The sequence below is a fragment of the Armigeres subalbatus genome, chromosome 3 (genome assembly GCF_024139115.2).
Source record: "Armigeres subalbatus isolate Guangzhou_Male chromosome 3, GZ_Asu_2, whole genome shotgun sequence".
Lineage (NCBI taxonomy): Eukaryota > Metazoa > Arthropoda > Insecta > Diptera > Culicidae > Armigeres > Armigeres subalbatus.
Window position 1 is genome coordinate 16636619 of NC_085141.1, and position 26294 is coordinate 16662912.

At 40.2% G+C, this 26294-nt stretch overlaps 2 protein-coding genes across 4 annotated transcripts in view; one reads left to right on the forward strand and one right to left on the reverse strand.

Annotated features, from left to right (window-relative positions):
* LOC134223105 (homeobox protein cut) overlaps window positions 1-26294 on the forward strand; it is a 716360-nt gene that overhangs the window by 320873 nt on the left and 369193 nt on the right. The gene's annotated exons all lie outside the window — the stretch shown is intronic.
* LOC134222924 (uncharacterized) lies at window positions 16263-17260 on the reverse strand. Its single transcript, XM_062702070.1, has 2 exons — window positions 16905-17260; window positions 16263-16842 (listed from the first exon to the last, which is right to left on the reverse strand). Exons 1-2 carry the CDS (start codon window positions 17211-17213, stop codon window positions 16351-16353), a joined length of 801 nt encoding a protein of 266 aa, XP_062558054.1. The 5' UTR covers window positions 17214-17260; the 3' UTR covers window positions 16263-16350.

Below are 26294 nucleotides of genomic sequence, written 5' to 3' on the forward strand. Positions count from 1 at the left end.
ATGAAATTACTGAACACTTCATCGTCAATTTGTTACCGAACAAATTGTAATTTTTGACAGTTCATGATATTTTTTAATTACTGAGCGTTCGGTAATCCAAAAAATTACTGGGTTGATTACCGAACGTTCAGCTGTTTGAAAACCGGGTAAAATTTTACCGACCCCAGTAATCTGAGTTTACTGTGTAGTGAACAATTGTAAGTATGTTTCACAATATAAAAATATGCATGTAATTGGAAAATTGTTATGGATCTAAAATATTAAATAATGCGAACGCAATTCAAAGAACAAAATTTATTGAGAGTGAATTTAGTTTAACTCCATTAATTCATGTTATACCGAGATACTTGACGAACCACCGTCGATCCCATCATCCATGGACAGGGAGTTTCTGGAGGAATTTTCAATTAAATATCTATAATAATCTCCTTTTGGAATTCCAGGAGTAATTTCCGAAGAAAATTATTAAGATTTCCAAAGAAATTTCCGAAAAAATCTCAAAATGATTTTTGTAAGAATAACCGGAACAATTGCTTAAGGTGTAGTACGCAAGTGGCGCTGTAACCATTAAAATTATTTTGCCAAAATATGGCCGTTTATTGTTCATCATGTTGCATTATTGGTTTCATCACTAACATCGGTTTGATATTTACAGAATCGGTACTTTGGTCGGTCATGCAAAGATGTCGCTCCTAACATTAGCAATATTATACTTTTGTATCAACTGTATTTCCGAGCGAATGTCTAAAGGAACTGGTGAAGGGGTTTCCAAAAGAATTCCTTAAAATATTTCTGAGGAAATTGCTAATAGTTTCTAAAGGATCTCGTAATTGAATTTATAAAGCAATCCTCAAATGATTTTCTAATTTTAGTGAGAAGTTCTGCTGGAAACCCTGAAAAAAAATCCGGAACAATTATTTAAGAAGTTGTCTAGAGTTTCTCTATTGACCTAATTTTAAATCCAAAGGCATTTCTAAAGAAATTTCCGAGCGATTTTTTAAATAATTTTTTTTTTTTGGGATTTTAACTACTGCGACCATTACGTTGATCTATTGTGGTATACCCCTTTTTAGTGTTGCATCTACTCAGAATAGCTAGTTACCATTTAGGGTTACCGCCATTGTCTGTCGATGCGAAGAACCCCAATCTGGTACAACCGTTTCTATAAACTTCACTACCACATTGGGGTTTGCTGTCCAGATATCGATAGGACTTAATATGCCCTTCTCAAAGTACTTCTTTCTTCGCACGAATAGTGCTGAACAATCACACAGCAGATGTTGAGAGGTCTCAATCTCACAATCACAGAAGCGACAGATATCAGTTTGACTTCTGTTTATCTTTTTCAAATGATATCTTGCCGGACAATGACCTGTAAGCAAACCAATAATTATTCTCAGAGAACTTTTTTTCAGGCTCAACAATTTATTCGACATTTTCTTGTTTGGAGTGATGAACTGTTTAGCCTGTCTTAAGGCTTTCGAAGCAATCCAGCTCGACTGTATAGTATTATCTTCCCAGTTTTTAATCTCCATTTGTATAACACATGTAGAGACTCCGCAGAAAGGTTCGGGTCCTATGAACTGGACATTTGAACCTTGTCTTGCGAGTAAATCCGCTTTTTCATTTCCTTCGATGCCACAATGTCCCGGCACCCAGTACAGATGCACTTGGTTTGAAATAGCTAGTTGTTTCAACAATTTTATGCATTCCCAAACCAATTTAGATTGGCATTTGAATGATTTTAATGCATTTAGAGCGGCCTGGCTATCTGAAAATATACAAATCCGGGCATGTCTGTATTTTCTTTGCAAGCATACGAATGTGCATTCTAAGATTGCATATATTTCTGCAAGGAAAACAGTAGTCCACTTTCCCATTGGTATTGATAAGTTTAGTCCTGGGCCTGTGATTCCTGCTCCAGAACTGTCATTCATTTTTGATCCATCTGTGTAGAACTTAATCGATCCTGGTGGAATATTTGGTTCCCTAATTCCCATATTTGGCGGTCCGTTTGAACTACTTTGTATGGTTCAGGTCTCTTTTCCATCCAGTCTTCGTTCATTACTACGATTGGATTAATAGGAAAATCTCTCAGTATACTAAGATGTCCTAAAAGATTGCCATCTAAAAACTCGTTACATCTTCGTAATCTTAGTGCACATTTTTCAGCTTCCATTCTCACGTATTGATGCAATGGTAGCTTATAAAGAGCTGCTTCTAATGCTCTCGATGGTGTACTATGCATTGCACCTGTTATGGCCGTACAAGCCAAACGTTGTATTTTGTCCAATTTGTATTGTGTCGTTTTTGGTTTATCTTCGGCCACCAAACTAATGATGCGTAAATTTCCGAAAAAATCCTCAAAAAAATCTCTTGAAAAAAAATTAGAAGAAAATCTGAAGAAATCTAATTTACATTATTACCGAAAGATTTTCTCAAGAAATTTTCGAAGAAGCTCCTAAAGGAAATACGGAATGAAATCCCGAAAGACGTTCCAAAGGAATCCTTACAATTCCTTCTTTAAAGAAATTTCGGTATTCATTTTGATGGAAGATTTCCTGATAGAATTCCCGCAGGAATTCTGGATTAAATGGCTGAGCAATTCCTAGTGATATTTCCTAAAGAATTTCTCAATTGACTTGCGAGAAAAAATGTTGTGAGGTCACCAATAATTTCTTTTGATAAACGCAAACATCTTTACACATCACGTCTGTTAGTCCAACTTTTTAGAGTGGCAAATTTCGCTGAACTGTACACTCCCTGGACAAACGAATTGATGAAAGTACTTGTTTTTTATCGAAAAGTTAAACCTTGATGGTCTCGATGGTTCCTCGGGCCCAAACTCTTTAGAAAATGTTGGGCTTATTTTTTGCTTGTTAAGGCTACCTTACACCTCGGGAAATTTTTCCGGTGGATTTTGGTCCCAGTGCATTTTAAATGGGCCTGAATTTTGAAATTTGAACACGCTTGAAAAAATGAAATTAAATTAAATTAAAGTAAATTAATATCAAGTAGCCACAAACGACGTTGATGCATTAAAGTCCGTCGCAAAAGGTCGTGCTGTGAAAGGCACTTTCATCTTCGACCAGTCTTCCCCTACCTATGCTCTGGTATCCTATTGATTGCAGCAATTCTCTTCCAAATGTTAATCCATTTTCAAAGATCAAGTCTCGAGACAATAGTGCTGAAAATGTTAGAACGAATCTGCATCGTACTATTAACCCTTGTGTGGCCGGCTGGGTACCCGGGTACCTTTTTGGAATTCAATTCACGATATCTAAATGAATTTTCATAGTAGGAGGTTGAAACTCTGTCATATCCACAATAATGACGGCCAAAATCGATTGTACGGGTTAACTGAAATTTTGATTAAGGAGGGGTGGAGGGAGGGATTCCGACATTTTTTTACCCTTTAAATGGCCGGCAGGGTACCCGGGTACCCACGAAACGAAAATGCTTGCATCTTAGGCCATTTTTAACCGTTTTCAACCGTTTTGGACTCATTCGATCCAGAATTTTGTCCTTTATCATGCTGTTTTAGGATTGAATTGGTTGGGTCCCTTGGATCACCGGGAAATCCGGATTTCTAGGGACATGTCCTGCATAGATGATACTGACCGTGGATTTCGATAGGTAATCAGCAATATGAGTATCAAACTTCTTGATATTTTATCAGCAGGTTGATTTTTATTGATTTGGGTCCATCAGACGTGCAGATCTTCAATTGGCCATCTTCAATTCCAGAACAGGTTCCTCGAGGGGTCATATATGGCCATGAACAATTTTCTAGGGAACATAAACAATATGGGTATCAAACTTCTTGAAATTATTTCCAGCGTGTGTTCTTGACAAGTTGACTCCGGAGTAGCCATTTTGGAACAAGTTTTCCTGGTGGGGAAAGGGGGGGGGGTGTTTGGTCAAGGTAGGCCAAAAACATTTCTCATTGGATCCCCAACAATATGGATGTCAAAATTCTTGAAATTTCCACAGCAGACTGTTGTATATTATCTTGGTACCAACAGATGTGTGAAAATTTGAGTGGCCATTTCGGAACAGGTTCCCAGTGGGGCCAAGAATGGTCATGGGCCAATTTTCAAATGAACCTCAACAAAATGGGCATCAAACTTCATGAAATTGCCTCAGCAGATTGTTTCTGTTTGTTTTAGAGCCACCAGACGTGCTGATTTTATAGTTTCTATTCCAGGACAGGTTCCCCGTAGGGTTTTAAGTGGCCATGAATACTTGTCAATATAAATAAATATAAATAAAAAAATTGAAAGCTGCAGTTTTTTGCAATCCGTGTGTTGAGAGCAAAATCATTGCAAGGACCACCCTTTGACACCAGAAGGCAACTAAATGGACCACCGAAAGCTCCAAAACATCCGGAGAAGTTGCCGATTCTGAAAGTTTATCCTAGAAAACTGAGACTTTTTAGAATTTTAGTGTTGTAGCAATGAGGAAGCAAAATCAATACAAGGACTACTCATTCATCCCGGATGGCTACTAAGTGTTTTTTAGAAAGTGCTGGAACAAAAGATATTTTAGCTGTCGTCGCTGTCCGGATCATCTTTTGCTGGCGAGGATAGGGGATCTAAATGTCAATGAAGGAAAAATACATACGATTTGACAATTAGGTACCACACATATTTCGAACAGCAGAACAAAGGAAACCGAAGCGACAATCTTTATCTGGTAACTAAAATATCTTTTGCTGGAACACCAGATGTAGAAGATTAAATTTTGATTTATAAGTCTATTTTTTTTATAAGTCTATTGTTGGCGTAATGAAAATTCTGGAAATCCGTCCTAGAAACTATTACTTGTTGTGGCATTGTGAGAGTAAAATCATTGCATGAACAACGCATTGACCACCATTGGACATCTGGCACTGAAGGTCTGGAACACCCATAGTAAAGACAAATTATTGAAAATCGTCCTAGAATACAGTGGTTTGTTATGAATGTGAGAGCAAAACTCCGCTAAATGGTCCTCCAGGGAACCCCGGAACATTCTGAGAAAAGGGCCAATTTTTAAATTTATCCTCGTAAACCGTACTGTTTCACAAAACGATTTATGCATCAAAATGAGACCAATATCATTTCAAGAACCGAACGTTGACCCCGGGAGGCCATTAAGTGGTGCTCCAGAAGCTCCGGAATAGCCGAATCAATTCTAGAAACTCGCTCTAGTTAGCTGCGACTTTTTTTGTAGCTGTGTGCGATCAAAATCAATTCGAGAATCATTCATCGACATCGTGTGGCCGTTAGGTGAGCATCTGGAAGCTTCGAAACTTTCGAAGATGTGCCAATTTTTAAGTCGTCCTAGAAAGTTGTGAGGTTTTAGAAATCGCTTGTTGAGAAATGTGAGAGCATAATTGATGCAATCTAAACGGATAGCCACAATACATCCAATAATGCTGCGACTTTCAATAAATCGTTCGTTCACTTCAAATGATGGAATAAAATGGGATTGTACGAAATCGTCTTATGACAAGTGAAGACGCTCCACTAGAAGCTCTAAACAACCTTTGACTGACGTATTGTAGAGCTTCACAATTGTCAATCTTGGGTGATGTTCCTCCAGTTTTCATAAACGTTTAGGGTTCCCAGGTCCGATTCCACCGCGTGCAGCAGCTAGCATGTTCGTGGCCTTCCGCGAAGTCACTGGCCTCTATCCGGATCTGTGGTGAATATTGTTTTTGCTATTCTTTCTTCCGACATTCGCACTAAGTGACCGGCCCACTGGAGTTTGCCGTATTTTATACGATTCACAATATTTTCTTCTTTATACACTTGATACAGCTCGTGATCCATGCGTCTGTGCCACACATCTTTTTCTAGTTTCCTCTCGAGAATTGTACGTAGCACTTTTCGCTTGAAAACGTCAAAAGCTTTCCTGTCCGCCTCTTTTTACATTCTTACGAATCAGAGCAAATTTCGTTTCAAATATTCGAGGAAGCCCCTGTTCGCAGCAGCAATACGTCTTTTCACTTCACAGGAAACGTCATTGTCACATGTCATGTGTTCAAAGATAAACAAATTCTACAACAACTTTCCCATCAAGCACTACCTAAGCACTAACACCAATAGGTCTACTTTTATCTTTACCCGCAACCTTGGACTCCGTCTTGGTAGAGTCGATGATTTAACCTATCTTCGCCGGCTCCCTCTTCATTAGGGCAATAGCCTCCACTACTGCCCTGTGATCGAGGGTAGTCAATGTCGTCCGCAAAGATCAGGAGCATGTGTGATGGTAGTGTTATTTTTCTGCACACCAGATCCTAATCACCCTCTCGAGTGCAATATTTACAATAAATTTGAAAGCACATCACTCTGCTTCAATCTCTCCACGGTTGATACGTCGTCTGCAACCCGAATACTTTATTTCGAGTCATCTAGCGTTGCACGTATCATCGTAATCAACTTCGCCGGAGAACCATGTTTAGACATTATCTGCCACAGCTAATTTCTTTTCACTGAATCGTACGCTGCTTTGAAATCAATAGACAGATGGTGAGTCTGCAAGTTGTACTCCCGAAATTCATAAAGGATCATCTTCAGGCTAAACATCTCTCTCATCCGTCGTCGATCGGCCTTCACGGCCAGACAGGTAGATTTTGAAACTGGAACGACGAAACTGATAGGACTTGCCAGTTTCTTCATCTACTGAGGGAGCTCATCTAGTTACAGATTTTTTTTTCACACAGGTTATCAGTGGATTCAGAATGCAAGTCAATGTAGGGAAAGGGGATGAAATGAATGCAATCACTCGCCCACTGCAAGCCGAATATACCTCTGCACTTGCCACGAGTTCGTACGGAATTTATTGGAATTTTTGGGTTAAGGTTCAAGAAGCAGAGGTCCGTCTTGGTAAACGAACTGCCAATGTTATTAGATAGAAGGCAACTGATGGAATTTCCAATTGGATGAAGGGAAACGAGCTCTTTAGTTCATTTCCAATTCTAGCAGATACTGCTAGAATAGCCAAGTTGAAGGTATAGGAATAGAAATGGAAATGATATGGAAGTCCATTTCCAGTTCTAGCGATTGCTAGAGATAAATATAAAGAAAGATACAAAGTAGGAGAATGAAACGGACCTTGAATTGAACCCACGACCTTCCGCGTATGAGGCAGAAGCAGTAGCCTTATGACTACCAAGCCCGCTCTCTTCTCCTTCTCTTTTTACTTTGTTACAAAAAATTGTTCACGATTACGCAACTGTTGAAAACAAAAAGTAAGAAATGACGATTGCTTTCGGAATTCCGGTATTTCAGGAGGACTTCTTGGTGACCACTCGGGATCAATGAATGATATTCGCAATCTCGCGCTTAGAAGGGCGTAACTGTTTTGATTAATTTATCTTCGACGAGTTCATGGTTGTAATGAAGGATGATTGCATCTTCTACCTGAAGTAAATATAAAATCGAATAAGAGAAATCGATCAATACAGTTACGCCCCTATGATTCTAAGCGTGAGCAAAGACTCTGCTTATATACTGCTATTACAAACGATTTTCGAAAGTTTCTAGACCGAACTGCAATTATTGACCACTACTCTGGATGTCCCTGCACTTCTGGAGCACTATTTGGGGACCACCAGTTAGCCCTTGGCTTAGTTTTGCTCTCACAACAAATGACGAATTTCAAAAATCAATCACTGCTCCGGGTGATTCGGAGCTTCCCAAGGATAACTTAGTGTCTACTTGGAATCAATTGATGGTCCTGGACATTACTTTACAACGGATTGTTTATAAAAAAGCGGCAAATTTGTAGAACAAACTTTCGTAGTATCAGTTAGAGGCCACCTAGTATCGAAGAGTAGTGCATGCATTGGTTTTGATGTGACAATGTTAAAACAAACGGTTTATGAAAAGTCACATCTATTTAGAAGAATTTCTGGAATCGATCATATCTCCGAGTGTCCGGAATCTTATGGTGGGTCTCCTGCTGGTCACCCGGCGCAAATGAGTGGTCCTTGCATTGATTTTGCACTCACATTGCTAGATAAATTGATATAAAACAAAATGCGGCTCTGAAAATGTTTATGAACACTCTTGACTCCTCTTGACAACCTATTCCGGAATTGGCAATCCGGGGTGAACTTGTTTGATGAACCCAAATAGATCAGAAATAAACGCTTGAGACAATTTCAAGAAGTTTGATACCCATATTGTTGGGGGTCCAATGAGAAATGTTTTTGGCCAACCCCGGCTCCCGGGGAACCTGTTCCAGAATGGCCACTCCGGAGTCAACTTGTCTGGTGAGCCTAAGATCATGAAGGATATACGCAACAGTTAATTTCATGAAGTTTGATACCCATATTGTTGATGTTCCATTGAACAATGTTCATGGCCACCTATGACCCCTCGAGGAACCTGTTCTGGAATGGCCAATCGAAAGTCTGCACTTCTGATGGACCCAAATCAATAAAAATCAATCTACTGATGAAATTTTAAGAAGTTTGATACCCATATTGCTGATTATAGTTACCAAAATCCACGATCAGCATAATTTATGCAGGACAGGTTCCTGGAAATCCGAATTTTCCAGGAATCATATTGACCGGATCGGTTCATCCTGATAACAAAATTGTTGAAATCGGTTGAAAATTTCCAGAGATATAAGCATTTTAGTTTCGTGGGTACCCGGGTACCCTGCCGGCCTGTTAAGGGTGTTTTTTTTGCCGGTCACACAACGGTTAAATGTTGGAGAGGTCAACATTGTTGCGACATTTATGCCTTTACTAAAATTGGGCCCAATAGTTCATCAAATCTGATTTATTAATGTTTCGAACTCCGATTACCAACAAGACCGGTCGCTATCAAATAGCGATCAAACTATTGGAATTTGGAATTCACTTACCACTGTTTATGCCATACATTCAATACACGCTGTTTGCATCCCTCCTGCTCGCATAAATGACGAAAATCTCATCACGTGGCACATGGATTCCTTAGGCTGGGTGAAGGATCTAGACATCATCCATCATCTTGGGAAACTTCAATCCAAGCATGATCTCAAAGCAAGGCGTTATGTAGCTCCATTGTGTGCCCACTTACGGAGTACTCGTCTGTAATTTAGTCTACGATAACAACAAAAAGTGCATTGTAGCTATCCAGAGATTAATTAAATGTTTTTATTACCAGCTACTATTTAGCTCGTTCGTCCCTTTTGGGCACAGCGTGAGCGCATTTTTAAGTGACCTGATCTGACTTTACAACGCTGATGATCGAACCCATGACCATCCGCTTATCCAGTATTTTACGCTCCGTAATGGCGGCGTAAGATCCCTCCTATTTGACATTCAAGGCGTGGAAAACATTGGAACTCATCACGTTTGCCTTGATTGATAGCCCAAAAATTTATTGAATTCCATCAACCATCATTTGGTCTTAACGATCACAAATTTGGTTTGAGATTTGGGTTGCCGAAGAAGTACAACCACGTAGTTTATTGATGTTTTCCAATTACTGCTCATAATGGAAATCTATATTTTTAAAATAGGATGTTTATTAATAGATTTTCAAATATGGAAAAGATTGAAAATTAAATACACAATCGTCGCGAATGTTGTAGCTCGGGCATATAAAACTTGAATGAAGTGTGTGGGTGAATCCATTGGAAAGTAAAATTTGTAGGGGAGAACGATCCAAAATGCACCCCTGGGGCAAAATGGCCTTACTCATAAAATCACTCATATAATCTGTTGTAGGACATTTATGAACGAATATTACCATTACAATTCATAATTAGTTATCCATCATTGAGCTCCATTGGAAAAATTTAGCAAAATCCCTTCATATTCATTCAAATTTAACGATTTGCTATTCTTCCACCACATCTGTAAGATTGTAGTTCAATCCATTAAGAAAAAACAAACAACCATGTGTTCACCATCATTTTACATGCAATTGAGTCATTTTAGACCACCATTCGGGCGTTTTGCCCCAGGCCTATTTTTGAAACTTTTTTTAAATGAGTTAAAAAGTCATAAAAACTTATTGTTTTGAATTGGAGATCATTGTGAAATGTAGCTAGTTTTGTAAATTCTGCTCCTAAACGTTGAAATGGTTGGGTATTTTGTTTATATGGGCGAAAACATCGAAAAAGCTTAAGGGGAGTATTTTGGACCGTTCTCCCTTACCAGTGAAGCTAATAGATAATATTGGAGAAAGCAAGTTACAATTTTTATGTATTTTGACTTCTCTCTTGTCTATAGTCAAAGAGAAAGAATCGACTGAGTTTGTCAAACAGGAGAGATCTCACGACGTCGTTACGGAGGGAAATGTAAAAAAATGTCGTGGGATTGCTATTACTAATTTGTTAATATTTTTTTAAAGTAATTTACAATTTAGATTTTTTGAGTATCATGTAATGCTGAAAAGATCCTGGATCTTTGTCAAACAGGTCAATGTTCTAAATACAAAGTGTGAGGCATGAGAACGAAATTTTAATGTCATGACATTAATATCACCAATTCAGCCTTCACGCCGCCAATTTCAGATTTGGAGCAATGGCCTGTAGGCCTTTTCACGAGACTTTTAAAATTAGCTGATTTTACCGTTCATTGACAATTCTTCTATGAAAATGACTGCTGCGAATTTGTACGGCCATTGTAAACAAATTCAGTCTCGTCAGTGTCAAAGGAAAGGACTACATATTGGAAAAATTTGAAGGATCCTTAAGGGCTACATGTTGGTATAAATATTTCTTTGGTATTCATCGGATCATGCGCTTGTATTGCGCCTTGCTCCGGTTGAGACAAGTGCGATCTTCCATAGTTTGCAGTAGCCATCGGGCAAGTAAATACAGAGTGCTGCGCGTCATTAATATGGCATGCAAAAGAAGTATTTATGCTCGCTTCATAGACACTTCGAACGATCTTGTATCCTTGTGCTTTGTGCGGTCGAGAAGTAAATCAATTGATATGGATTTGATCGTATTCCTGCTCGGTGTTAGTTGGTTCTACCTTGTGCGGCCAAATCATAGCTAGTTAAAATCGTTGTGTAAAAATGACACCGTCTCATCGCTTATCAGAGTGAATCCAGATCCAACGATGCCTATTAGCTTTACGACTAACTGATTATCCTTCCTGTGGTTTTTCTTTCGACTAGCAAAAATTACCTACTAATCCCTAGTAACATTTTGCTTTTATGCTGGTTTTATAACACTCTTGAAGAGTAAATTTTGGTCTTCAAGAGCGTTATAAAACTTAAAATGTTACTTGGGAACTGACTACAAGGACGTGGCCGGCGCCGTTATTGATCATTTGAATATTTGAGTCACTGAAACTTGCACATTGAGAATGCTTGCACAATCCCAGTCAATCATTCAGTTGATTCATTGTGCGATTTCTGTAAGTCGAAGTAATTTTCCAATGCATTTTCACTTCGCTAACTCGATATTGCCAATATGCCCTTAATATTCGAATGCCCTTAAACGAAATTTTTCGAAATACCGCATATGCTTACCTATAGCAATTATTAAAATAGCAATCACCATAGCAAGTTGCTCAGTTTTATTGTCGCTCTTATTTCTACCAATAAACCTCTCATAAATTTGCTGAAAAAGCTTCGAACGTCAAACGCCTTCTGAGCTTATGAGCAGCTCTATTGTTGTGGTTAACCTTCCGGAACTCGCTTGGTCCTGGATCACTCACATTCCCGCCGCTCTTGTGAACGACAAGCGTGCTTTTTGCGAAAGTGTTGTTCTTCTTACAACGGTGCGAGTCCCGGAAGGTTAGGAGCGTTATAAATCCTATTTTCGTTCTAATTTTTCCATTAGCTTTCACCATAAAATCGAACGCGCACCTTATTAAAATAAAAGCACAATGAACAACAATCCTGTAAAAATATTGTTTTGTAATTACCCTCATCATTATTCTTATCAACAACTTATTTTGTTTGTTTGTTTGATTGTTTGAGAAGTTCTATGTGATAAGTTCTAGACCAACATTTGAAAAGGGCGTAACAGCCGAAAATTTATTCTTTCTGATCCGTAGTCTACATATATAGCTATATATGTGGGCAAGGAATCAGAAGGAATAAATTTTGGCTGTTACGCCCTTTTCAAATGTTGGTCTAGAGTTAGTAGTCAGCAGTGAGAAATGAGAAGTGAAAAGTGTGAAATGAGAATCCCGAGGCAAGAAGTGAAACGTAAGCGAAAAAGTGAGAAATGAGAAGTAAGTAGAAGGGGTGAAAATTAAGAAGTCAAAAGTAAGAAGTGATAAATATAAAGTGAAAAGTCAGTAGTGAGAAGTGCTAAGTGAGCTTTCTTCTTCCCTACTCCATGCTCCTCTTCCTTTACCTTTCCCTTATTTCTTCTTCATTCTTCCTAAGCGAGAAAGAAGAAAGTGAGGAGTGAGAAGTAAGATGTAAGAAATGTGAAGTGCGAATTGGAAAAGAGAAGTGAAAAGCGTTAACCCAATGTAGCAGCTCAATTCGGACCGATTTGATTGCTGCAACTCAAATGAAATCGAATTCAGTTGTATATGTTTCAGAATCATCTATTATTCATGTGTGTTGCTCGTGAAGTGAATAGTGAGTAGTAAGAAGTGAGAGTTGGAGAGTGTGAAGTGAGGGGTGAGAGGTGAGAAGTGAGAAGTAAAAAACATAACTGAGATAACTAAAGATAACTAAGAACCGAGGAGTGAGAAGTGAGATGTGACTGGTCAGAAATGAGATGGGAGAAAAGAAAATTGTGAATTTAATCCTAAATCATTCCAATTTCCTCCATTCTTCTTTTTGCACCCTTTTTCCTTCTTCTTACTTCTTCCTTTGCCTATTTCTTTCTTTCTTCTACCTTTCTTCCTCTTCTTTCTACTTTCATCCTTCTTAATTTTCCTTTATCCTTTCCTTTATTTCTTCTTCTTTCTTTTCTCTTCCTTCTACTTTTTCTCGTTTCAATCCGTCTTTCTCCTTCTATCTACCTTACTTATTCTTTCTTCTTTTTTTCGTTATTTCTTCGTCCTTATCCTCCTTCCTTCTTCTTTTTTCTTTTTTTATCTTCCTTCGTCTTTTTTCTTATTCTTTCTAATTCCTTCCTCATTCCTCTCTCTTGTCTTATATCTCACAACTCACTTCTCACTTATCAGCATCTTGCTTCTCGTATCCCAATTATCATTCCTCACTTCTCATCTTTTGGTTATGATTTTCCTCACTGCTCACATCCTATTTTGCATTTCGCAACTATCCCATCTCACTTCTCATCACTCCATTTCTCATTTATCACTTACTACACTCACTTCTCATTTGCTACTGCACGCATCTCACTACTGAGTACTCACTTCTATTTTTCAGTACCCTTTTACACTACCATCTACTTTCTTACTTCACTTATTAAGGAACAATTTTAACTATTCGGCCAAATGACCCTTTCTTCCAAAAATGACCCTTTGCTCAAATGCCCTTCAACCGTATTTCTACATGCTCCGAGAAGCATTTCATATTTTGGGGAAAACATATAAATTTGTTCCCTATCTTGATACCTCCCTAACTCGATGGTCCTTTCAATATCGAGTAAAAAAGAGTTCACTGTAGCTGAAAAATGTCAAGTCCTACATAAAAGTGCTGTAAGCGATAGTCTTATCAGTCATAGTCAAATAGTCAAAATCAGTCAATAAAAATAAAAATATTTAAAAAATTCTAAACTGAAAAATAATATTAAAATAGAAAATCGATTTGCAAAAAAACACTTTCGATTTGGACGAAATCTTGTCTGAAGACCATAGATCGCAAGCTGGGCAAGTTTAAGGAAAATACAAATTTTCAACCAAAAACTTTTTTTGTCCAAATTGAATTTTTTACAGTGTTTTTTAATCCGAAATTGAACCAGTGAAGGCAATATTTATATCAGAAACCAAAAAAATATACATCACAGAACCCGAAATTCATCTCAGAATCCCAATTGCTTACCGGAGATTCAATTTTCAATACACGCCTTGTGATTCTCATGAGGATTCGAAAACAATTTTAATGAGAAAATAGGTTAAAGTTAAAGAGGCATTATGCTGCTTCCAAAGGAGGAAGCATTTTGTATTTGAAGAAATCTTTCTGTTTCCGGCGGACTTCCAGAACCATTCCAAATCTTTTCAATGCTTAAGTAGACCCGGATGTTTTTTTTTGTTTTCAAAAAATTACAAATAATAAATGAAGCAACAATTTCAAAACAAATTCCAATTTCCACTCAATATCGAACCTCCCTTCACCTACTTATCCATTCCAATGCTGGCAATGATTAAATTTTATTATTTTTATTATCATTACACCGCCGCCACCTCCTGGCTGGGTACGCATTTCTCCGTCGCACCGACTTCGGGAACGCAGCCGATCCGTTTCCTTTTTATCTTTCCGCGGTGCGACGGCGATGAAGACGACGACAACAACCCGGGGGGCGGAAGGTGGATGATAGGAAAAACACGGAAGATTTAATCAAAAAATTCCTCCCCGCACCTCGGCCCCAGGTCGGATCACCTTCCCGCAAGCAGCAGGGCCTCCACGCCACGGAGACGATATTGTTTTATGATCTCATATAATACCAGAAAATGATTCGGAATAAGGCGCGGTTTGAAACGCACCGGAAAAGGGGACACCGGATGGCGGCGGTGAGGTTCGAGAAAATTGAAACATTTTTTCTTCGGCGAGAGATTATTACATTTTCTCGATATCATAATTTTCCGAATGGAAATTAGAGTCGCGTCGGGGGTGATAGCGAGGAAAAAAACAACGCAGTCATCAATTTTTCAGTGTCCTATCCGCCTGCCTGCGGATTGAAGGAGGAGGCAACGCCTCCTCTGGTGATTATTTTTTTCCTATTTTTATATCAAACAACCTCAATGCGAGGAATAACAATTCCTACAGCGCGAAGAAAATTTTAATTATTGCTGCGTTGGCTGCCAGGGGTGAGGCGTCGTAATTTGCACAAACACTGGATGATGGCGCAAAAGTGATCGCCGTCACGTCTAAGCGATATTCCAAAGCAGTCATTAATTGATTAACATTTTTTTCTGCGCGCACTCTTGGGGGGGTAAAAAATTTCTAATCATTGTGATCCTTTGGGATTGCTGTCTGCTCGCAGGGGTGGGGTTCCAATGGATACAAATGACTAGTCTCCCATAACGGTAGCCAGGGGGAGGAGGGTCACATGAAAATAAGGTCAACGGGCGTGTGTCTATTAATAACTTACCATCAGTCAGAGCAAAGATAGAGAACGAGAGAGGGGGCATTCACAGATCCACCCCTGCATGGTGCTGATAGCGGTCATAGGCGTAGAGTAGCACTCTTCGGTAGCAGCGTAGTCATTGCACGTTACACAAGGGCTGAGGAAAAACTCTGATAGACAGGATAATTATTGCGGGGCTCGTCGTGCTTTCCTTTCAACCAGTCGCTCTGGAGAGCAGATGGGCAGGGAAGTTTTTTCCGCTGTGCTATCCGTAGCCGAGACAAGGACTATCGGTGATGGACGTGCGGCTGTTTCACGCTTTTGAATGTTTAATGGCGCTGAGTTGTTATCAACACCGGTAATTAATTTATGATCGCTCCCTTATTCCTGGCAGCTGTTGTCGGAGCTATAGAGCCGAGTGACACACGATCCTTCGCTGTCGATTGGGGGATAGAAAAGTGATAAAGGTTAAACGCCCAGTCAAGAAGCGAACGCAGTTCGAACACTCCACTAATGATGGTCAACACGTGGCTACTTTGGTGGGGGGTTGGAAATATGCGTGGAACGACCCCGCGTAATTACGTTTTCGGTTTTGAGGCGTTAAATTTGATGAAGCAGTGATTTTACGCAGCAGACGGGACAAAACAGGTGATAAATTTTCCGCTAGAGTTTGATAACGGTTGGAGCATTCGTGAAGTCGCATAGAAATTTTTCGCTGACGACGCCGACACGGACTCCGTGAAAGCAAACAAAAAATATCCCACTCCCGCACTACGGCCGCAGGTTTTGCAACATTTGGAGCAGAAGCAGCGCCATCTATCGTTATTATTACTGGTTATTATCATCAAACATGGTCTCTCTCTCAAGCGCGAGTAGAAAGGGGTAGGCCTGGTCGTCGTTCGCGAGATTGTTTGCACTGCTTGCGGCCCACCGATGCCTGGCAGACGGAAGGACTCGCCAACCTGCTGTACGACCGGAGTATACATTCTTCCGTTTTGTTTTGTATTTTTTTTTACCGGAGCTCAGCTGACTTTTGACCGCAACGTTTCGGTTGGAAGGTAAACAATACACAGAACTCTTGTTTGAAAATATCTCCGTATATGTACGTTGGTGGCGAAAACACGGAGTGGATAAATGTACCGACCCAGCGAGTGGATTAGCGGGGTTGTCCCCAGGAGTGATAATTTATTAGTTGGAGATCAGAAACATGACACAGCAGAAGGCAAACGAAATACCACCAAGGGAGCTGATCACAGCCAGCAGTTTCAGGAAGCTGAAGACCACGGTGGCAGGAATATTGGGTAGTTTGATGGAGGGGTTCGGTTCTTCTCTAAACATTTGCGAGAACCAATCATGGTAGTGGGAAAAGTCTGTTACTTGGATGGGGCACAATGTGGTGTTGCACTCCTCCGGGATTGATGATACCAAACCTATAATGACACGTCGATGACTTTCTTGGAAAAATAACGGACTCCCTGGCAGTGTGTAGCAATTGGGTGCGATGAAGAGTTTGCCTTCATTAGTTTTCCAGAATGTCTTTGCACACACATCGCCTTCTAAGAGTGAAACCTTCTGCATACCACGCGTTGTATCCAACTGTACTTCACCGATAGACGCCTTTTTAAAATTCAAAAATTCTATTCGGGATCTGCTGGGAGGAAGTGGCAAGTCCATGTGCAACTAAAAAGGCACTTCAATCAGATCGTAAATAAACCACCACTGACTGCTCTCGATTAACTCACCATGGCCAGATCCGCAGTAGGGTCCACTGACGCATTAACGACAACCCAATCCGGAACGCCACAGGAACCTTCTATAACCAAATCAACACCGGAACGGACACAAGAAGCCACTGTCAATATTCTCCAACTGTCGATCACCACTCCGCGGCATATCTTCTTGGTAATCATCTTGTCAGTACAATTTCTTCGCTGATGCAGCGTTAGAATCCATGGCGTCTGATGGGCATCGGCCGCCACTATCGAAGCAAATACTGCCACGACCAACAGCAACAACCCTCCCACACTGCTGAGTGACACCATCCGATGCATCTTCTTCCGGTAGAATATTCAACACTCATCGATTGCTAGATTGTCAGTCTTTTTTCCGCCCATTATTGGCTGATGAAATTTTGATTCGACTAAAAACCACACATTCGCTTTTTAGCTTCTTTTTTTTCTGCCACAACCAAAACTTCGATGAAACGCTGATGCGACTAGACAGACGTGCTATCAATCCGATCCTACCTACCTGGCAGCACATAAATTTGATGGGTTTAGGTTTGATTTTGCAATGTTTATGCTTCCATTCGTTCCGTCCGTTTGTTCGAACCGTACGAATGGATGGATGCATGTTTGTTTTAACTATTTGCTGGGTTAGATTCACTGCTGCCATGTTTTGCTGCTGGAATGGGATTGGTACCATGGTGTGGAAAACATTGTAGGAATGAAAGATTTTAGATTTTTTGCCGGGTAGTGGCACTGAAGAAAATTAGCTGTGGCAAAAATACAATTATTTGTATTAGAATCTTCCAAAATTATTATACGCTAAAATTTCATACAGATTTCGTAAGGTTCTTTTGTAGAGCTGTATTGAAATCTGCCATTCGCTGTTTGGGTGCTTGATATCATTTTGCTCTATTAGTCTAGTTCAATTATCAAAAAGCTTTTCGAAAACGCTTTTAAACTCTCAGCTTATCAAAAATGCTTATCCAGAAGTATCGATTCATAGTTCGTTGAGGTTTATGGGCATGAACATCGAACATTTACAGAAGCGTTCTAGTGCATCCACTTTTTTTGTCCTTGCAAAAAAAAAAGTTTACAAATCGTCGCAAAACTTAGCACTTGTAGTATTTGTCTAACTAAGCGAGCCTCCTTCAAAAAACGTTCAACTAGTTATGTAAAAATCATGTTTATACAACTCGTTACTTTTACCGAATAATGATATCTCCGAATTGGTCATTAATTCACAATGTTCTGAAAAACTTCGATATGAATATGTACATTATGTGGAAAAATTTGGCTAAAAAAAGGTATGGGAGGTAACCACTTTCCTTCGATGGGATTCGAACCCATGACCCTCATTACGCTAGACTGGTGCTTTTAATCTATTAAGATACAGGACCCTCGTCGGCCTTCTCAATGTAGCAGCGGCTACCGATACCTAGTCAATGCGGTCGAGCCTGAGCTTGAAGACCGCTTGGCAATAGCACACACATCCTCTACTTGATCAATGCATTTGCTATCCCATGTTCGAGTCCCATCGAAGGAAAGTGGTTATGGAGTTTTTCAGAACATTGTAAAAAAGTCACACCAGTTGAACGCCATTAATTGAATAATGATTCTAACTTTATGTTAATAAATTATTTTGTTTTTTTTTCAGGTAAAATTTATTACGCCAAAATCATTTTGAATCAGATATCCAACAAACCAGAAAGTAAGTACCTTGCTTAACTGCACCTCCATTAGTTATTAAAGATGACTTAAAACTTACAGGTTTAAGGTTCCTTAAAATGATTTCTAGCAATGAATTTGATAATTAAAAATTTCACATTTCACATTTCTCCGGACTGGAATTCTGCGAATTAAAAACTGTAAGTCTGAGACTTTCGGATTGAAACTCCACACCTTTCCGACTGGAACTCTACGAATTTCGAATTTGGCGTTCTGCGAGTCTCAGGCGGAATTCTCTGAATAGTGGACAGGTTTTTTTTCTTTGAAATTCGAATTCCGAAATGGAATACTTTCCAAATTCCGAGCAAGAACTCCCGGATAGGAATTCTCCGAATTCCGGATAGGAATTCTCCGAATTCCGGATAGGAATTCTCCGAATTCCGGATAGGAATTCTCCGAATTCCGGATAGGAATTCTCCGAATTCCGGATAGGAATTCTCCGAATTCCGGATAGGAATTCTCCGAATTCCGGATAGGAATTCTCCGAATTCCGGATAGGAATTCTCCGAATTCCGAATAGGAATTCTCCGAATTCCGAATAGGAATTCTCCGAATTCCGAACAGGAATTCTCCGAATTCCGAACAGGAATTCTTCGAATTCCGAACAGGAATTCTCCAAATTCCGAACAGGAATTCTCCAAATTCCGAACAGGAATTCTCCAAATTCCGAACAGGAATTCTCCAAATTCCGAACAGGAATTCTCCAAATTCCGAACAGGAATTCTCCAAATTCCGAACAGGAATTCTCCAAATTCCGAACAGGAATTCTCCAAATTCCGAACAGGAATTCTACGAATTCCGGTTAGGAATTCTCTGAATTCCGGTTAGGAATTTTCCGAATTCCGGTTAGGAATTCTCCGAATTCCGGTTAGGAATTCTCCGAATTCCGGTTAGGAATTCTCCGAATTTCGGTTAGGAATTCTCCGAATTCCGGTTAGGAATTCTCCGAATTCCGGTTAGGAATTCTCCGAATTCCGGTTAGGAATTCTCCGAATTCAGTTAGGAATTCTCCGAATTCCGGTTAGGAATTCTCCGAATTCGGTTAGAATTCTCCGAATTCAGTTAGGAATTCTCCGAATTCGGTTAGGAATTCTCCGAATTCCAGTTAGGAATTCTCCGAATTCCGGTTAGGAATTCTCCGAATTCGGTTAGAATTCTCCGAATTCAGTTAGAATTCTCCGAATTCAGTTAGAATTCTCCGAATTCAGTTAGAATTCTCCGAATTCGGTTAGGAATTCTCCGAATTCAGTTAGGAATTCTCCGAATTTCGGATAGAATTTTCCGAATTCCGGTTAAGAATTCTCGAATTCCGGTTAAGAATTCTCCGAATTCCGGTTAGAATTCTCTGAATTCCGGTTAGAATTCTCTGAATTCGGTTAGAATTCTCCGAATTCCGGTTAGGAATTCTCCGAATTCCAGTTAGAATTCTCCGAATTCGGTTAGGAATTCTCCGAATTCCGGTTAGAATTCTCCGAATTCCGGTTAGGAATTCTCCGAATTCCGGTTAGGAATTTTCCGAATTCCGGTTAGGAATTTTCCGAATTCCGGTTAGGAATTTTCCGAATTCCGGTTAGGAATTTTCCGAATTCCGGTTAGGAATTTTCCGAATTCCGGTTAGGAATTCTCCGAATTCCGGTTAGGAATTCTCTGAATTCCGGTTAGGAATTCTCTGAATTCCGGTTAGGAATTCTCTGAATTCCGGTTAGGAATTCTCCGAATTCCGGTTAGGAATTCTCTCAATTGCGGTTAGGAATTCTCAGAATTCCGGTTAGAATTCTCCGAATTCCGGTTAGAATTCTCGAATTCCAGTTAGGAATTCTCCGAATTCGGTTAGAATTCTCCGAATTCCGGTTACGAATTCTCGAATTCGGGTTAGAATTCTCCGAATTCCGGTTAGGAATTCTCCGAATTTCGGTTAGGAATTCTCCGAATTCCGGTTAGGAATTCTCCGAATTCCGGTTAGGAATTCTCCGAATTCCGGTTAGGAATTCTCCGAATTCCGGTTAGGAATTCTCCGAATTCCGGTTAGGAATTCTCCGAATTCCGGTTAGGAATTCTCCGAATTCCGGTTAGGAATTCTCCGAATTCCGGTTAGGAATTCTCCGAATTCCGGTTAGGAATTCTCCGAATTCCGGTTAGGAATTCTTCGAATTCCGGTTAGGAATTCTCCGAATTCCGGTTAGGAATTCTCCGAATTCCGGTAAGGAATTCTCCGAATTCCGGTAAGGAATTCTCCGAATTCCGGTAAGGAATTCTCCGAATTCCGGTAAGGAATTCTCCGAATTCCGGTAAGGAATTCTCCGAATTCCGGTAAGGAATTCTCCGAATTCCGGTTAGGAATTCTCCGAATTCCGGTTAGGAATTCTCCGAATTCCGGTTAGGAATTCTCCGAATTCCGGTTAGGAATTCTCCGAATTCCGGTTAGGAATTCTCCGAATTCCGGTTAGGAATTCTCCGAATTCCGGTTAGGAATTCTCCGAATTTCGGTTAGGAATTCTCCGAATTCCGGTTAGGAATTCTCCGAATTCCGGTTAGGAATTCTCCGAATTCCGTTAGAATTCTCCGAACTCCGGTTAGAATTCTCCGAATTCCGGTTAGGAATTCTCCAAATTCCGGTTTGGAATTCTTCGAATTCCGGTTAGGAATTTTCCGAATTCCGGTTAGGAATTTTCCGAATTCCGGTTAGGAATTCTCCGAATTCCGGTTAGGAATTCTCCGAATTCCGGTTAGGAATTCTCCGAATTCCGGTTAGCAATTCTCTAAATTCCGGTAAGGAATTCTCTGAATTCCGGTAAGGAATTCTCTGAATTCCGGTTAGGAACTCTCCGAATTCCGGTTAGGAACTCTCCGAATTCCGGTTAGGAATTCTCCGAATTCAGTTAGAATTCTCCGAATTCAGTTAGGAATTCTCCGAATTCAGTTAGAATTCTCCGAATTCAGTTAGGAATTCTCCGAATTCAGTTAGGAATTCTCCGAATTCAGTTAGAATTCTCCGAACTCAGTTAGAATTCTCCGAATTCCGATTAAGAATTCTCCAAATTCCGGTTAGAATTCTTCGAATTCCGGTTAGGAATTTTCCAATTCCGGTTAAGAATTCTCCGAATTCGGTTAGAATTCTCCGAATTCGGTTAGGAATTCTCTGAATTCGGTAAGGAATTCTCTGAATTCCGGTAAGGAATTCTCTGAATTTCGGTAAGGAATTCTCTGAATTTCCGGTTAGGAATTCTCGAATTCCGGTTAGGAATTCTCGAATTCCGGCATAGAATTCTCCGAATTCCGGTTAGGAATTCTCCGAATTCCGGTTAGGAATTCTCCGAATTCCGGTTAGGAATTCTCCGAATTCCGGTTAGGAATTCTCCGAATTCCGGTTAGGAATTCTCCGAATTCCGGTTAGGAATTCTCCGAATTCCGGTTAGGAATTCTCCGAATTCCGGTTAGGAATTCTCCGAATTCCGGTTAGGAATTCTCCGAATTCAGTTAGAATTCTCCGAATTCGGTTAGGAATTCTCCGAATTCAGTTATGAATTATCCGAATTCCGGTTAGGAATTTTCCGAATTCCGGTTAGGAATTTTCCGAATTCAGTTAGGAATTCTCCGAATTCAGTTAGGAATTCTCCGAATTCAGTTAGGAATTCTCCGAATTCCAGTTAAGAATTCTCCGAATTCCGGTTAGAATTCTCGAATTCGGTTAGGAATTCTCTGAATTCCGGTAAGGAATTCTCTGAATTCCGGTAAGGAATTCTCCGAACTTCGGTGAGGAATTCTCCGAATTCCGGTTAGGAATTCTTCGAATTCCGGTTAGGAATTCTCCGAATTCCGGTTAGGAATTCTCTGAATTCCGGTAAGGAATTCTCTGAATTCCGGTAAGGAATTCTCTGAATTCCGGTAAGGAACTCTCTGAATTCCGGTTAGGAACTCTCCGAATTCCGGTTAGGAACTCTCCGAATTCCGGTTAGGAACTCTCCGAATTCCGGTTAGGAACTCTCCGAATTCCGGTTAGGAACTCTCCGAAGCCCGGTTAGGAATTCTCCGAATTCAGTTAGGAATTCTCCGAATTCAGTTAGGAATTCTCCGAATTCCGGTTAGGATTCTCCGAATTCCGGTTAGGAATTCTCCGAATTCGGTTAGAATTCTCCGAATTCCAGTTAGAATTCTCCGAATTCAGTTAGGAATTCTCCGAATTCAGTTAGAATTCTCCGAATTCGGTTAGAATTCTCCGAATTCAGTTAGAATTCTCCGAATTCGGTTAGAATTCTCCGAATTCAGTTAGAATTCTCGAATTCAGTTAGGAATTCTCCGAATTCAGTTAGGAATTCTCCGAATTCAGTTAGGAATTCTCCGAATTCGATTAGAATTCTCCGAATTCCGGTTAGGAATTCTCCGAATTCCGGTAAGGAATTCTCCGAATTCCGGTTAGGAATTCTCCGAATTCCGGTTAGGAATTCTCCGAATTCCGGTTAGGAATTCTCCAAATTCCGGTTAGGAATTCTCCGAATTCCGGTTAGGAATTTTCCGAATTCCGGTTAGGAATTCTCCGAATTCCGGTTAGGAATTCTCCGAATTCCGGTTAGGAATTCTCCGAATTCCGAATGGGAAATTCTCCGAACTCCGCGCAGGAATTCTTCGAATTCCGGACGGGAACTCTCCTAATTTCGGACAGGAATTCTCTAAATTTCGGACATGAATTCTCTAAATTCCAGACAGGAATTTTCCAAATTCCGGACAGGAATTTTCCAAATTCCGGACAGGAATTTTCCAAATTCCAAGCAGGAATTCTTCGAACAGGAATTCTCCGAATTCCGAACAGGAATTCCGAACAGGAATTCTCCGAATTCCGAAAAGGAATTCTCCGAATTCCGAAAAGGAATTCTCCGAATTCCGAAAAGGAATTCTCCGAATTCCGAAAAGAAATTCTCCGAATTCCGAAAAGGAATTCTCCGAATTACGGTTAGGAATTCTCCGAATTACGGTTAGGAATTCTCCGAATTCCGGTTAGGAATTCTCCGAATTCCGGTTAGGAATTCTCCAAATTCCGGTTAGGAATTCTCCAAATTCCGGTTAGGAATTCTCCGAATTCCGGTTAGGAATTCTCCGAATTCCAGTTAGGAATTCTCCGAATTCCAATTAGGAATTCTCCGAATTCCAGTTAGGAATTCTCCGAATTCCGGTTAGGAATTCTCCGAATTCCAGTTAGGAATTCTCCGAATTCCGGTTAGGAATTCTCCGAATTCCGGTTAAGAGTTCTCCGAATTTCGGATAGGAATTCTCCGAATTTCGGACAGAAATTTTCCGAATTCCGGTTAGGAATTCTCCGAATTCCGGTTAGGAATTCTCCGAATTCCGGTTAGGAATTCTCCGAATTCGGTTAGGAATTCTCCGAATTCCGGTTAGAATTCTCCGAATTCAGTTAGGAATTCTCCGAATTCGGTTAGGAATTCTCCGAATTCAGTTAGAATTCTCCGAATTCCGGTTAGAATTCTCCGAATTCCGGTTAGGAATTCTCCGAATTCCGGTTAGGAATTCTCCGAATTCCGTTTAGGAATTCTCCAAATTCCGGTTAGGAATTCTTCGAATTCCGGTTAGGAATTTTCCGAATTCCGGTTAGGAATTCCGAACAGGAATTCTCCGATTGATTCCGAACATGAATTCTCCGAATTCCGAACGGGAATTCTCCGAATTCCGTACAGGAATTCTCCGAATTCCGAACGGGAATTCTCCGAATTCCGAACGGGAATTCTCCGAATTCCGAACAGGAATTCTTCGAATTCCGAACAGGAATTCTCCGAATTCGAAGAATTCTCCGAATTCCAACAGGAATTCTCAGAATTCCGAATTCCGGATAGGAATTCTCCGAATTCTTGATAGGAATTCTATGAATTCCGAATATGAATTCTCCGAATTCCGAACAGGAATTCACCGAATTCCGAAAAGGAATTCAACGAATTCCGAACAGGAATTCTCCGTATTCAAACAGGAATTCTCTGAATTCCGGAGAGGAATTCTCCGAATTCGAACAGGAATTCTCGAATTCGAACAGGAATTCTCCGAATTCGAACAGGAATTTTCCGAATTCGAACAGGAATTCTCCGAATTCGAACAGGAATTCTCCGAATTCGAACAGGAATTCTCCGAATTCGAACAGGAATTCTCCGAATTCGAACAGGAATTCTCCGAATTCGAACAGGAATTCTCCGAATTCGAACAGGAATTCTCCGAATTCGAACAGGAATTCTCCGAATTCGAACAGGAATTCTCCGAATTCGAACAGGAATTCTCCGAATTCGAACAGGAATTCTCCGAATTCAAACAGGAATTCTCCGAATTCGAACAGGAATTCTCCGAATTCGAACAGGAATTCTACGAATTCCGAACAGGAATTCTACGAATTCCGAACAGGAATTCTCCGAATTCCGAACAGGAATTCTCCGAATTCCAAACAGGAATTCTCCGAATTCCGAACAGGAATTTCCCGAATTCCGAACAGGAATTCTCCAAATTCCGAACAGGAATTCTCCAAATTCCGAACAGGAATTCTCTAAATTCCGAACAGGAATTCTCCAAATTCCGAACAGGAATTCTCCAAATTCCGAACAGGAATTCTCCAAATTCCGAACAGGAATTCTCCAAATTCCGAACAGGAATTCTCCAAATTTCGAACAGGAATTCTCCAAATTTCGAACATGAATTCTCCGAATTCCGAACAGGAATTCCCCGAATTCCGAACAGGAATTCTCCAAATTCCGAACAGGAATTCTCCAAATTCCGAACAGGAATTCTCCAAATTCCGAACAGGAATTCTCCAAATTCCGAACAGGAATTCTCCAAATTCCGAACAGGAATTCTCCAAATTCCGAACAGGAATTCTCCAAATTCCGAACAGGAATTCTCCAAATTCCGAACAGGAATTCTCCAAATTCCGAACAGGAATTCTCCAAATTCCGGTTAGGAATTCTCCGAATTCCGGTTAGGAATTCTCCGAATTCCGGTTAGGAATTCTCCGAATTCCGGTTAGGAATTCTCCGAATTCCGGTTAGGAATTCTCCGAATTCCGGTTAGGAATTCTCCGAATTCCGGTTAGGAATTCTACAAATTCCGGTTAGATATTCTCCGAATTCCGGTTAAGAATTCTCCGAATTCCGGTTAGGAATTCTCCGAAATCCGGTTTGGAATTCTCCGAATTCCGGTTAGGAATTCTTCGAATTCCGGTTAGGAATTCCCCGAATTCCGGTTAGGAATTCTCCGAATTCCGGTTAGGAATTCTCCGAATTCCGGTTAGGAATTCTCCGAATTCCGCTTAGGAATTCTCCGAATTCCGGTTAGGAATTCTCCGAATTCCGGTTAGGAATTCTCCGAATTCCGCTTAGGAATTCTCCGAATTCCGGTTAGGAATTCTCCGAATTCCGGTTAGGAATTCTCCGAATTCCGGTTAGGAATAGTGTTGGTAAAAACTCAAAATCTCAAAACTCACGGATGATTCAAATCAAGCGTGAGTTGAAACGCACCCAACTCAGCACCTAAAAACTCATGGATGAGTTGAATCATCCATTTGGATCATCGTAGGTTTTCTTTTGTTCTCCTTCGTTAAAAATAGTGAATTGACGTTTGTCGCATAAAATATTAGACACTCTTTTATGTATAAGCAATGAATTGCCCCAAATTAATTTCAAATGCGTTTTTGAA

Excerpts from the sequence above, each read along its gene's own strand:
- LOC134222924 (XM_062702070.1), bottom strand. The coding sequence starts at position 17,213 with ATGCATCGGATGGTGTCACTCAGCAGTGTGGGAGGGTTGTTGCTGTTG. Across the intron at positions 16,843-16,904 it reads CTACTGCGGATCTGGCCATG|TTGCACATGGACTTGCCACT; the intron begins GTGAGTTAATCG and ends GTGCCTTTTTAG.